The 14,510-nt window shown below is 40.7% G+C and overlaps 1 protein-coding gene across 1 annotated transcript in view; it reads right to left on the reverse strand.

Moving 5' to 3' along the window:
- GHR (growth hormone receptor) overlaps window positions 1-14,510 on the reverse strand; it is a 221,898-nt gene that overhangs the window by 57,395 nt on the left and 149,993 nt on the right. The window contains exon 3 of the mRNA XM_058680155.1: window positions 4,782-4,847. Coding sequence (XP_058536138.1) covers window positions 4,782-4,847 — 66 coding nt within the window. The remainder of the gene's footprint in view (window positions 1-4,781; window positions 4,848-14,510) is intronic.

The raw sequence follows: 14,510 nt of genomic DNA on the forward strand, positions 1-14,510 counted from the left end.
GCCTTCTAGATTCGGAAGCTGACAACACAGCTAGACTGAACCTACATGACCTGCTCACTATTGGAGATCTCAGCTTGGCCAGATTTTGGATTTCCTGACACCAAGGTTGTTGGCAGGCAGGTATCAGTGCTAGGTCTGGAGACAAAGTGTGTCTTGTGTGATCATGACCATGAGATATCAATATCTTGGTCAACTTGCATCACCCTTATTCTATATCCTTTGTCTGTAATAAAGCTTTCCTGTAACTAAAAACCACCCAATATTCCCAGGAGTCCTTTCAACCACATGACACTTAACAATGCAGTGTGTCCGGGTATGGAGATCTGATCCTGAATGAATGGTTTCAGGCACCCTAAAAGGCTTCATAACAAAGGGTGCTAGAGGGAATTGCTAAGTGAGTAGAATAGATAATGAAAAAGCTGTTAACAATTTGTTCATTTAATTCATTGATTTGCAATATCTTTATTTCTTACAATATTCATTTTAGGCACTGCAAATTACATGAAACTCTGAATAAGACACAGATGTTCCTAATCAGATGAGGAGATCATATATCTTCATAAGAAGAGAAGAATACAAACTGACACACAGGATAGTCCATGGGTAGACACGGGGAGAGGAAAGCCACCTTCAAGTCAAGAAGACACACACACACACTGAGAGAAAAGAGGAAAAGGGAGAAAGAGCTCACCAGGAACCAATGCTGTCAACACCTTGATCTCAGACTCTCATTGTCAGACCTCTGAGAAAATGTATTTCCACATTTTTGGCACCCAGTCTATGGTCTGTGTTGTGGCTATCCTGAAGACTTAACACAAATGGTACTAAATAGCAGGGCTTCTCTCATAGAAAAGCAAGAAGAATATCGCTTCAGGTAAAGAAGACCGGTGTTTGGGTTGAACTTTAAAGTAGGAGCAAGGTTTGTATTTGCAGAATGAAAGGTGGGGAAGAGGGAGAATATTTCTTGAAGATGAAATGCCATGAGCATGTCCCAGAGGAGAGAAGCCACAGTGTATCTGGGGAACTGAAAGTATTACTGGCTTGCAGACTGGGGGCAGAGAATGAGTAGTGATTTACAGTGTCTTGGGAAGGGTTTGCAACTTAAAAAAAGATACACATGTAAATGTACATTTATATGTATATATTTATTCAGTTGAAACAACTAGAAAGAAATCTTTTATTCACTTGTTCACTCTTCAAACACCCTGAATAACCTGGTCTGACCCAACAATGGCAGAGGCCAGAACTCTACCATGTCTCCCATGGACAGGGGCCTGAACACTTGAGTCATCATCCTCTGCTGCCTTTCCAAGCACATTAGCAAGCAGCTGGATTGGAAGCAGAGCAGCTGGCACTCCGAACTGGCTTTCTGATGTACGAGGCTCGTGTTGCACATTATGATAGTTTGCATTATGATGCCAGCCCAAAGGTTTGCGATTTAACATTTACATATATTGGAGGGCAACGAGGACAGTTAGTGTCATGTAGATCAGAGAAAAACGGATCCAAGCAAGAAGGGATGGGGAGCAGAAAAGAGCAACAAAAAGAGTATTATGATAGTTCAGGCGGCATTTGTCTCATTGATATTTGACACGTTTTGTCTGGCACAAACCCTTGAGAGGATTCTACTTTGTTTTCCTTCTTGGGTTTTGTTCTGGATCTGAGACTTTACAAAAGCACACATAGGAAACATGTTCCCATGATTATATATTCTCAGAACATTTTATGCTGAACACATGTGTAAAATTGTCTTCTTAGAGTGTGAATTCCTTTGATGCTAGGACACTTAGTCTGTTTTTCCCTTTTTTTAAATTAAAGTATTTAAGAAGAATTTAATGGACACATATATTAATGATTATATAGTAACCATTTTTAAATAACTTATTCTTTCACCCTTAACCTGCAGAACTAAGTTCTAGATGCACAAAAGAGAATCCAATATCTGTAATGTACATAGTGATACAGTGAGGCAATGAAAGTACTTGGTTGTTGTCATACCTAGAGCTCAAACATAGGCACTATGACAGGTGCCCACTGATAGAGACACACACTTTATTTGTTCCTTCCTGGGGCGTAAGTATTGTTGACAATGAGAAGCTGGAAGGACGGGGGCTTTCCTCATGTGGGGACACCAGTTGCTATGTGGCTTTCCACATATGAACGCTAACTATCTAGCCTTTTTATTTATCACACACAAGAAGTCAACCTACATCAAATGACTGAATGGGAGTTCTTCACTGCACCCGCTGTAACTAGAGGTTTGATATTCACAAGGCACAATGTTTACGTTCCTGAGACCCTGTTTCCTAACGCAGGAAATGGCTTAGAAAAGTTGCACTGCCTCTTTAGGAGAAAGAGGAGAACAATCTATTATGTTTGTGCTTGGAGGATGGTTCCAAAACGTAAAACGCACTACTAATAAAAACATTCTTAACTCACTCTGCCTCATTTCCCTGCAGAAAGTAACAATAGGTCAGGTCATCTTTGAGAGAAGGCTTTGCAGTATGTTGGCGAGAAAACCCAAGCATAACCAAACATTCACCCCTTTTAAAATCCCTGGTGTTCATTAGGGAAGATTATCATGGCACATGTTTCTAAAGCAGGAGGATTGTAAAGCATTTGTGGTCTGGCACAACTGACAAGTGGATGACATTGGTTAAAAACAGTTCCAGTCCTCTTCTGGGTCATCTCCAGAGAAATGATATTTAAATCTCACATCAGTCATTTTTCCCTGCTATTTAGTTATTAAATCCAAATTATGATTTTATGGCATCACACTCACCAACAGACAGTGGCAGCTAAAACTCATCAGGTAGACTGTTTCCCCTCTATGTCATAATATGGACTCTTAAATTGACATAAGCACATCTATGTGATTATGTTTTTTTAAAGATGTATTTTATTTTTATTGCAAAGTCAGATATACAGAGAGGAAGAGAGGCAGAGAGGAAGATCTTCTGTCTGAAGATTCACTCCCCAAGTGACCACAACAGCCAGGGCTGAGCCAATCCGAAGCCTAGAGCCAGGAACTTCCTCCGGATTTCCTACAAGGGTGCAAGAACCCAAGGCTTTGGGCCATCCTCAACTGCTTTCCCAGGCCACAGGCAGGGAGCTGGATGGGAAATGGGGCCGCGGGGATTAGAACCGGTGACCATATGGGATCTCAGTGTGTTTAAGGTGAGGACTTTAGCCACTAGGTGACTGCACCGGGTCCTATGATTATGTTTCTACGGTGATGTGAGAAGTTTGGAAGAAACATAAAACATGGGCTTTGCATTGTTCAGACTAATTCATTCATTCATGAAATGCACACAATTCATTAAGTTCTATGCACAGTGCTGACATATTCAAGAATATTTCAAAAAGTTCTTGGGGCTGCTATTGTGATACAGCAGGTTAAGTCATTGTTGGCATCTCATATTGACTTCCAAGTGTTCCACTTATGATCCAGCATCTTGCTAATGCTCCTGCAAAGGCAGCAGAAGGAGATCCAAACACTTAGTGCACATGTGGGAGACCACGATGGATTCCTGGCTCCTGTCTTCCACTTGACCCACCCCAGCTGTTGCAGTCATTTAGGGAGCAAACATGGGGATGGAATCTCTCTCTCTCTCTCTCTCTCTCTTTGTAGCTCCATTTTTCTGTCGTAAATAGGTAAATAAATAAATAAATAAAATTTAAAAATGATAATGTTAGGGACCAGCATTGTGGGAGAGGGATGAGCTGTTGCCTGTGACACTGGCATCACATTGAGAACTGCTTCAAGTCCTTCCTGCTCTATTTTTCATCTAGTTCCTTGCTAATATGACTAGGAAAGCCGCAGAAGATGGTCTACACACTGGGATCTCTGATACTCAGATGGGAGATCAAATGTAGTTTTGAGATCCTGGGTTTGGCCTGGCCCAACTCCAGCCACTGCAAACATTTGGAAGTGAACTAGAAGACAGATGGAAGATGTCAATTTCTCCTCTTCTCCCTTGGGAACAGTAACTCTGCCTTTCACAGTAAAAGCAATAATAAACAATAGTAAAGCTATCTTTTAAAAATGTACTTATTTTGGTGCAAATATGTTGTGAAATATAAGCACAGTTTCTTCCATAGTATGAACTTTCATGGACTTATTGAAGACCTTGTAAATGCATGGATCGCAGAAGTTTTCCACCAAAACAAACCTTTAAAAGTACATTTGTACACTAAAGTGACAGGAGGTGAATGCTTTCATGGGATGATGGAAAATTCCATGAAAGTCCAGAAGACAGGAAGACTGTTCAGGGATTTAGAGAGGTTTTCCCAAGAGCTGGCATTTGAGCTCGGTCTTTTGGATGAAGAGGAGACTGCCAAACATTGGAAAGGGTCATTTTAAGAAGGGTAAGCATATGCAAAGCAGAATTATGGAGTGTAAGGTAACATGGTTGGAGACTTAAGTTTAACTTTCTGCCAGTATAATCACTAGATACATACTTCAAAATCATAATAATAGCTTTAAAAAGAATTTGTAAAAAGAAGCAATTTATTCAATTCAATAAATGCCAGTTCACAATAAATCATGTCTTCTATTTTTCCCCATTAATTTGGCCTAGCCTAGCTTAACCTCCAAGCATCGGCAAAATAGGAAGATGAAAAAACAGCTATGCAGAGAAGTGGACAAAAAAATTTTGCTTGTCTGTAAAACTTCAACTCAACCATTCTTCTAGTTTCCAATATTACAAGCAAAAAGAAGCACAGTGGTGTGAATTACACTAAAAAGTCATGAAAAGTAGCAAAAGGATTGATATTCTTACTTGTTCCCAGTCCTGGATGAACTCTGTGAAGACTCTTGGATTCTCTGCCAAGGGTAGCTGGTGTGGCTAGAACAGAAAGAGCAGAAAACCATTAGTTACCTCTGATGCTTTAGGCACCAGTTTGAATTGATAACATGACCTGTACCCACTCTTTTAAAAATTTCCATTTTGTCTACCCACTAAAAAAGAAAAAGAAATACATGAAAATGAAAACAAATGCAAGTCTTCTAATCTTCAGGACAGTTTTTAGGCCTAAACACAGTGTTCAAAAGTGACAAAAAAAAGAAAAGAAAAAAAAAAAGACTTTTCCTTTATCATTTGCATCCAAAGTCAACTTCCTGTGAAAATGAGGAACGTAAATTCTTTTTTAAAGGTTTTTTTTTTAAAACAATAGTATGTTCAGTCAAAATATTTTTTAAAAACAAACAGAAGAGAAACTCCTATGTGTTACTTTTGCTGCAAATAGTTTTGTCAAACTTTGTTTTAAATTTTTGTCAAATTAATAAGAATTTTACTGTATTGATTTTGTCAGTATTAAAAAATTCACTTCAGGGCCCGACGCAATGGCCTAGCGGCTAAAGTTCTTGCCTTGAATGCTCCAGGATCCCATATGGGCACTGGTTCTAATCCTGGCAGCTCCACTTCCCATCCAGCTCCCTGCCTGTGGCCTGGGAGAGCAGTTGAGGATGGCCCAAAGCCTTGGGACCCTGCACCCTCATGGGAGACCTGGAGGAAGTTCCTGGCTCCTGACTTCAGATTGGCACAGCACCGACCATTGTGATCACTTGGGGAGTGAATCATCGGACGGAAGATCTTCCTCTCTGTCTCTCCTCCTCTCTGTATAACTGGCTTTGTAATAAAAATAAATAAATCTTTAAAAAAAAGCATAGGTGAGAAGTTTATTGCTGTCTAATGTGGGGGCCACTCTTGTGGGTGTGGGTGAGACCTCAACATGTGAGACATGACACTATCTCCAGGTAAACCACATCAGAGTTGACTGAATCAGAGGATACCCATCTGGTTTATTTTCCATTAGAGAACTGGTTGCTGGTAGAAGAAATTATGTCCCCACTTCTAACATTTTGGTGACCAGATAATTTAATTTTAGTTGATGACCAGATATCTTCATTTCATTTCCATTAGTAAAATCTTTTGATAATCATGTTAAAAAGCTTGCCTGTGGTGTAAAACAAGAAAGAGGAAGAAACTGAAGATAACCCAGGCAGGGTACTGACTCTCTGCCATGTGTCTGAGATTTAGAGCTGAGTTGGTCCCGGCCACCTGCCCATGTGTCACTTTGTCAATAAGCTTTTTCATCAACTCAGCACAGTTAGTAGGTGTTGGTTCTTTTGTTCATAATTATAATTCCAACTTGGGCTAACATTAAAGTGAAGCACGTTAAGCAGCTGCCCGAGACACTGTCTCCCCACATTCAGGCATTGCTCTGAGTCCTTGTTGCTCTACTTCTGATCCAGCTCCCTGCTAATGTGCATGAGGAAGGAGCAGAATATGGTCCAGGTAATAACTTGGTTCCCCTGAAGCCCATGTGGGAGATCAGGATGAAGTTCTTGCTTCCTGGCTTCAGCCTGGCCTGGACCTGGCTATTGTGGCCACTTAGGGGAATGGATCAGCAGATGGAAGATCCCTCCCTCTCTGTCTTGACCTTGCTGTAGCTGTGCCTTTCAAATCAAGAATGAAATCTTTATGAAAAAGAAAACTAAGCAGATGAGGAAAAAACTGACAATGCTGACCCTTGTAAGTTTTCACAACTTAGACATGGTCCTCAACGTGTTTCTGAAGCGCAGCCAGGCTTTAGTGAATCAGTAATTTTTTAAAAAAGATTTATTTTTAGCAGAAAGGTAGGTTTATAGAGAATAAAAAGAGACAGAAAGATTTTCCATTCACTGGATTCACTCCCCAGATGGCTACAATGACCAGAACTGAGCCAATGCAAAGCCAGGAGCTTCTTTTGGTCCTCCCACACAGGTGCAGGGCATTTTAAAATTATTTAGAAATGCAAAAATACATATAAATTTAGGTAATTTTGTTTGTTTATTTTAAAGGTAGAATTACAGAGAAAGGGGAAAGAGTGTGAGTGAAGAAGTAAGAGAGGCAAGAAGGAGAGAGAGTGATAGATTGCTCTATCCACCAGTTCATTCTCTAATTGTCCACAATCAGGACTCAAACTGGTGCTCATATGGGGAAGCCTGTGTTGCAAATGACTGCTTAACCTGATACACCATAACACTGGCTCAAATTAATCAGTTATTTAAACAGGCATCAATATTTTAAATTGTTATAATGATAAATTTTCCAAATGTTTTTATTCTGAATTATATTATCCATCTGTAGACACTCATTTGCCCCCATATGCAATAAAGAATTACACACAAAAAAACACCACACACACACACACACACACACACACACACACACAATAGCCCATACATTTTTCTAGAATAATATATTACATGTAGATTTTTAAGGTGTTCTGAAAGCAAATTTACATTTTGCGGTAAACCCTTCAGGTCTACTTGCTAGCTCTGTATACTGCCATTATCGTTTAGAACAATTTGCATAACCATCACCAACTCTTTGCTCCAGGCCAAGAGCATCAGTCATGATCAATGTTCAGAGATTTTTGTATAATTTTGTATAATTTCCAACTGCAAATGCTTTCTTTGTTTCACTGACAAAAGCAAAGTTCTGATAGCTCAAAGGAAGAAGAAAATTAAGTTAATCCAAAATAATGCGTAGAGAATGAAGGCAATTTTTGGAGGTGATAGACAGGTTTATGGAACAGACTATAGTGATGATTTCACAGATGTCTGCTCATTTCCAAATTCATAAAGCATACATTCAACTTTTTTGGTATGTCAATAAAGTGATGCAAAAATAAGGTAATCACGGGCTGGCACAAAAAGACACATATTATTCTGGTCCAAATTATCAAGTAAGTGTGTCTCAATTTTAAGGTTGAATCTAAGAAAACTAGCAGACCACAGTGTTGAGGCCTCAGATCAGCAGTAAAGCTATTGAGCCTTTCCAAAATGATGACTGAATGTGGGGGATCAGACTCCAGCTAGTACAAAGCCAAGCCTCAGACCCAGAAAGGCTTGGGGAGCTCTGTCTTGCCCAGCTCACTCATAAACCATCAATTTGCTTTCCTTGCAAATAGACATCTGGTGCTTTTCTCTTTCTGGTGCATTTGGCGATATTTTCATGAAGCAAACGCCTTACTCAGCTAACAGTCTCCACAATACGTGATGAATCAAGGCATGAAAGGAACTAATGTCATCCTGGTGGAAGGACTGATGTATGCCAAGGGAGTGCCTGGCTACAGAAATAAAGCACAGTAACGAAAACTGTGCTGTCTTAGCAAAGAAGGTGTCACATTCAGTCACTGGCTTCCACTACTGTCAAGGCCATCTCTCTAATGTGCAAGAAGTGCTGAGCAGTAAGGGACAAAAACAAAGGCGAAGCAGAAGCAGAGAACCACAACTTCCAACAGTGGCAAAAACTAATGGATTCATCATAAAATGTGTTCTCAGTTATGACCTGCCAGAATCCCATTTGTCAACAATTCCCAACATTTCATTCAGTAAGTACTTCTATGGGAGCTATCAGATCAGTTAAAACATGACCCAGCTGCAACTCTGACCCACTGAGCCCATTGTTTTTTATGCATGGGGTCAACTGGTCAAACTGGAGGAGTAAAGGCGAGAACCTCAGTAAAGCTGGACATGCTTCCTTGAGAAGGTGGTTACATCAGACAGTTGTCAAATATGGAAGAAACAACAGGGGAGAGGAAGGGAAAGGGCAGCTGGGGCCAGGTGAACCAATGCAAAAGGGTGCTGAGGTAAGATACAGCCTGTGATCAGTTGGGATTGAACGAGGGCACAGAGAAGTTGGGATGGCTTGGCTTGAGGAGAAGCCAGGGACACATTGGGAAGATCTTCCCTAACAAATTATTTCTGATCCTATGACTGCTGAAAACTAGTGATTGTACTATTACTGATCTGAACTATTGATCTATACTACTCTGAGACCTAGTTCTTCATGGTAAACTTACCCAATAGACCAGAAACTAACTGTGATCTAATCTCTACTTCCATTTGACTTGGTACTCCACTTTTCAATGAGACATATCTGGAATTCAGTGTCTACTTATAGAATGGAGAGAGTCATAGTATCTACACATACAAGGTTTAAATCTGCACATATTGAAATTGCAAAACTGATGAATATAATTTCTGTTATAATTTACAACATTAAATTATATAATATACTAAATGATCAATACATCTTAGCTAGTTTTATCATTGCTATTGTTGTTGCTATTATTATTGTTAGCTACTACCTCACAGTAGGGGATGTCTTTTTTGGGGGGAGAATTTGACAATGCTTTTACACTGGACTTCATGTGCTCAGAGCTTCACACACATGAGAAAAGGATGCTGCAGGAAGTCCTGCAAGACTCCCAGTGCTTTGGCCCTCCAGGCTGGATGGAGGCAGGGATTCTGTTTACCTGAGGAGCTCTGAGGCAGTGGTATCAGTGTAACAGAGAATGAAAATCTGTTTATGTCAATGATTCAACCTGAAGTAAAATGCAGTCAATTCTAGCTCTCTATTGTATTACTCACAGGAGTGAGAATGGGAGAATCAATATTCTGGAATGTACAGAACTCACAGTTGTGGAGCACTGGCAATTAGAATCGGTCTTGAACAGACAAGGCACACAAGACACTATGGGATTGCATATGACAATCATTCTATATGAGGACAGGAGATAATGCACTTCAAGGGTCTCACATGGCATCTGGCAGAAAATGGGCATTTGGTAATGTTAGCCTATTGTTATTCCTGTTAGCTTATAGTTGTGATGATGATAATGATAATACTGTAACTGTCATGGAATTTATTCCGAGACTTCTTCTGAGAAGCTTGGCTTGTTACCCCTCCAGCCAGCAGTCCCTGGCCTCTTTCTTCCTCTCCTTGTTGTCATCACTTATTTGCTTGTGTTCAGTGGTACACAATGAGTTTCTGCTTTCCTCTTTGTAACGCTTGTTATGACACAGAATATGGTGACAAGTTAAAAAAAACTTTCTAAATAAATGAGGCAGATAAGGATGAATTACACATGCTCTACACTTTGGCTTGTGGACTAAAAGGGACTCAAATAAAAATACCTTACTCTAAGGAAATTGTGACTCCTTAGGAAATCCAAGCTTGCTTTTCTACTTTTTCTGTCTTTCTGAAGTCTGTTTATCCTTGACCACATTCCAGAAATTTTCTCAGCTCAGTTCTCAGTCTCTAAAGTTCTTTCCAGACCCACCTCTGCTTCCTGCCTCTGCTTTCTGTCAAACTACGATCAATGTCACCAAACCATCCAGTTAAAAGCCCTTATCTCTCTCCCATCTGCCCTTACAATAAAGCTCAAGTTTAAGGTCATTGTCTAATACACTGAAGCCACATCCTGGATCATCCTACTACCTCTGACAGGCCTGGTTTACGAGAAAGAAATGGGCATGTGACGTATGTTGCATTCATTGTGTATTTAAAATGAACCAGGCACCATCCAAAGAACATTATATGAATTTCCCCATTTACTGTCACAACAACTGTCTGTGAAGTAGGCGTTATTACCAGTATCAGCTGTCATCAGTTATATTTTAGTTGGAGGGATCCCAGGCTCAGGGATGTTCGGTAACTTGGTAGAGCCCAAACCTAAACCAGAGGCAGATTCTGAGTCCATCCCACTCCTTTGCCTCCCAAACTTGACAGATCATCAAGATCTCTGCAGCTTTTATTAAACAGCATCCAGGGCCTTGCGCTGGATCCACACACCCTGGCTCCCCAGGGTTCTGGTCAATCTGGATGTTGTCCAAGTCCTGGCCCTCTAGTCCCCTTCCCTGTCAGGCAGTACTGATGACAAAACACGTTTGGGAAATTCTTCCCTGCATATTTTTGTTGTGGTCAATGTGACTGTGTCCTCTACATGATTTCATTTCTAGGGTTTCCCCATTGTGGCATCATAGCTGATGCTCTTTAGGAGGTGTTTGCTGAAAGCAGTGTTGATTGGCCTATTTCAGCTCTGCAGACATTCTGGGAAGTTTTATTGATGGGGTTAGGTTGCTGAGGCTTTGGATAGAAATGTCCTTCCGGGTTCAAATCACAAGAGAGCAGCTGAATTATGACCAGTTAGGTCTCTTCCCTTCTCTGATACTGGCTGGTATTGCCGCACAGGTCCTCTGTGGCAACTGTCTTCTTGATCAAGGCTACTCCTGTCACATGGAGTGCTGCGCACCCAAGTGCAATGACAACTCCTAGTTGGAATTTCCTTCTTTTGTGGCTCATTGGATTAATTGAATTTCCACCCAGTTTCTCCTGTTAAGACTCCTGGCAACCTTAAATAAACCCATGTAATCTGAATAGGAAATCTTTGAGTCTTTCCAATGTACAATGTCTCTCCCCACGTCTATGAAGGAGTATATTCTATACTTGAACAGTAAATCAAGAGCACATCTTACAGAAAAGAAAGAATTTAAGCAACAAAAGAAAGTGTGAGGATTATTGCAAATACTTTTTATCAGGAAAAAGGCTGGTGCTTTATAATCAGATGAGCTATAAAAAGCACAGAAGAAGCAAAGTCACTAAAAGAAGTCTTCCTTTTTTCAAAAACTAAATCTGCAGCACCTGTATTTTACTATGTACATTTTTTGAGCTTTGTTAGACTTCAGGATAACAAGAATCAGGCTGTAGAAGATCATAAAGATCTTTTCTCACAGGTCCTATCACTTCCAAGAGAGAGAATGTTTCCTAAAAAAAATCAATTAATTTCTCTCTGACTGGAAGATGTTTACCAACATCCTGTTGATGTGATCTTAGCAAGTACTGAGGATATCTGCTCTTCAACTGTAGCCCTTTGACACAGTCAGGCCACTTAGAGGTGCAATGACTTTTGAGAACACATCAGTCATGATATTTTTATGAGGAGTTATGAGAGAAATTACTATTAATGTGAACTCTCAGTTTGCCTGCTTCTTCCTTCTGCAAAGCTTCCCATAAATTCTTCAGGCCTTGGGCCCGGCGGCGTGGCCTAGCGGCTAAAAAGTCCTCACCTTGAAAGCCCCGGGATCCCATATGGGCGCCGGTTCTAATCCCGGCAGCTCCACTTCCCATCCAGCTCCCTGCTTGTGGCCTGGGAAAGCAGTCGAGGACGGCCCAATGCATTGGGACCCTGCACCCGCGTGGGATACCCGGAAGAGGTTCCAGGTTCCCGGCTTCGGATCGGCGCGCATCGGCCCGTTGCGGCTCACTTGGGGAGTGAATCATCGGACGGAAGATCTTCCTCTCTGTCTCTCCTCTGTGTATATCTGGCTGTAATAAAATGAATAAATCTTTAAAAAAAACAAAACAAAAAAATTCTTCAGGCCTTGCCTTGCTGTGGCTATAACAGCATTCCAACAACCTGACCTACTCCTTCCCATTCCAAAAGCTGCATCTCATTATGGAGAACAGCAGGGGCATCAACAATGGGCAACAGGAAGCAAGTGGGCCTGTCATGCCATGGGATAGCAAGGAGACCAGCAGAACCAGCAGTGCAAAGAGGGACAGAATCACTGATTGGCACTGGGTCAATATCAATCTAGGTAAGCCACTCAGGGGCATAACTGCGGTCAGAATGACAGGGAGAGCATCAGAAATGAGGTGTGTGGAGGACTCAGTGTCTCGTCTCTTACCATGTTGTCTCAGATGCCTTTCATAGCTTTGAATTTAATCATTAAAGCCATTCTGGCATCTTCCAAAAGCTCATGGAAAATGCACATTATGAAAATAACTACAGATTTTAGATTTTAAAAGTGAAAATCATTCATTTAACAAAAATCAACATAATTTTAAAAAAGATTTGTTTATTTATTGTTATTTGAAAGACATATTTACAGAGGAAAGGAAAGACATAGATAAAGATCTTCCTTCTGCTAGTTCATATTCCCAAATTTCTGCTATGACTGGAGTTGAGCCAATCTGAAGCCAGGAGCTACCTACAGGTCTCTCACAAGTGCGTGCAGGGTGCTTCAGCCAACTCCCACTGCATTAATAAGCAGGGAGCTGGATTAGAAGTGGTATAACTAGGACACAATCAGTGCCTACATGGGAACTGGTGCTGCAGGTGGAAGATTAGCCTCTTATACTATCACACTGGGCCCTGCCACAAATTTTTAAAAATAGGTATATTTTATTTGAAAGACAGATATGGAGAGAGACAGAGACAGAGAGAGTCCATTTGATGATTCACTCTTTACTCCTCAAATGCAGGACGAGGTCAGGCCAAAGCCAACATAGGTCTCCAACATGGGTAACAGGAACCTGAGCACTTGGATTATTATCCACTGCTTTGCCAAGTAGATTAGCAGGGAGCTGGAACTGAAGTGGAACATCTAGGACTCAAAGTGGCACTCCACTATGAGTTGCCAGCATCATTAGCAGCAGATTAATCCAGCACCCTAACTCCATCCCTGGCCAAAAATACAGCATTAAGACATGGGGAGAGTGGCTATCACACATTTAAAAGTTCTACAGCAATGAACCACACAAATATTTGTGGGAAAACATTCCAGGCTCATGGAAGCAAGTCTCTATCTATGCTCTGAAATGGTGTTGAGAAGTAGCTAGGACTGAATGGCAGCAGTAGAAGGAATAAGAGGAGGGTAGAAGGATAGAGTGTGAAAAAACTGTGTCATGTTAGAGCTTAAAGAGTTCTGTCACCAAGATGAGGGCTTGTGGATTGACTGTTTTGTCAGATTGCCTAAAATGGACTCCACTGAGCTGGCACAACCCGGCCTAGATGCATGTCCCTCCCACTTCAACCTTTTAATGTAGTAATCAGGAGTTGGGAGGTGTCGGTCAGGTCCTAATGTTCACTTTTTTTCTATTTCCTTTGAATGTAGCCTTAATGAATGTGTGTCTACTTACCATCTGGCATATCCTTAATTTTCACTCATCCCATACTGGTTGTTTTCTCCAAAATGAGAAGAGGAAATCCCCATTCACAGAGTGTGGGAAATAACTCGAAACATGAAACAATGCACATGAGGTTCTTTGTAGCATGTCTGGCTCACAGTAAGTGCTTCTGATTATGTTCATCCGTGCATTTGTGCTACTTATTATATATGCTAATCTCAGAATGCTTACTTATACCCTATGATATGTCTTGCAATATTTATTTTATATGAGTTTATGTTCTTGTGTTCTCAATTAGATGACAATTCTCTTCAAAGGAGTAATCACATTTTATACTCTCTAAATGCACACAGTAGGTTCTTAATGAACATCTGAAGCATGACCTTTTAATTCACTAACTTCTTTTTTATTAATATCAAATTTTGATTTTGTTTATTAACTAAAATTAGTGTATAGTAGTTTAGTGGGAAGGTACATACATTTCATAGATATATTGTAATATTTATATGTAGTAACTATTTTTTAAGATTTATTTACTTTGATTGGAAAGGCATATCAGATTTACAAAGAGAAGGAGAAACAGTGAAAGATCTTCTAACTGTTGGTTAACTTCACAAATGGCTGCAATGGCTGAAACTGAGCTGACTCAAAGCCAGGAGCCAGGAACCTCCTTTGGGTCTCCTACATGGGTGAAGGGTCTCAAGGTCTTGGGCCATTCTCAACTACCTTCCTAGGCTACAGGCAGGGAGCTGGATGGGAAGCGGA

Source organism: Ochotona princeps, chromosome 23 (genome assembly GCF_030435755.1).
Source record: "Ochotona princeps isolate mOchPri1 chromosome 23, mOchPri1.hap1, whole genome shotgun sequence".
NCBI lineage: Eukaryota > Metazoa > Chordata > Mammalia > Lagomorpha > Ochotonidae > Ochotona > Ochotona princeps.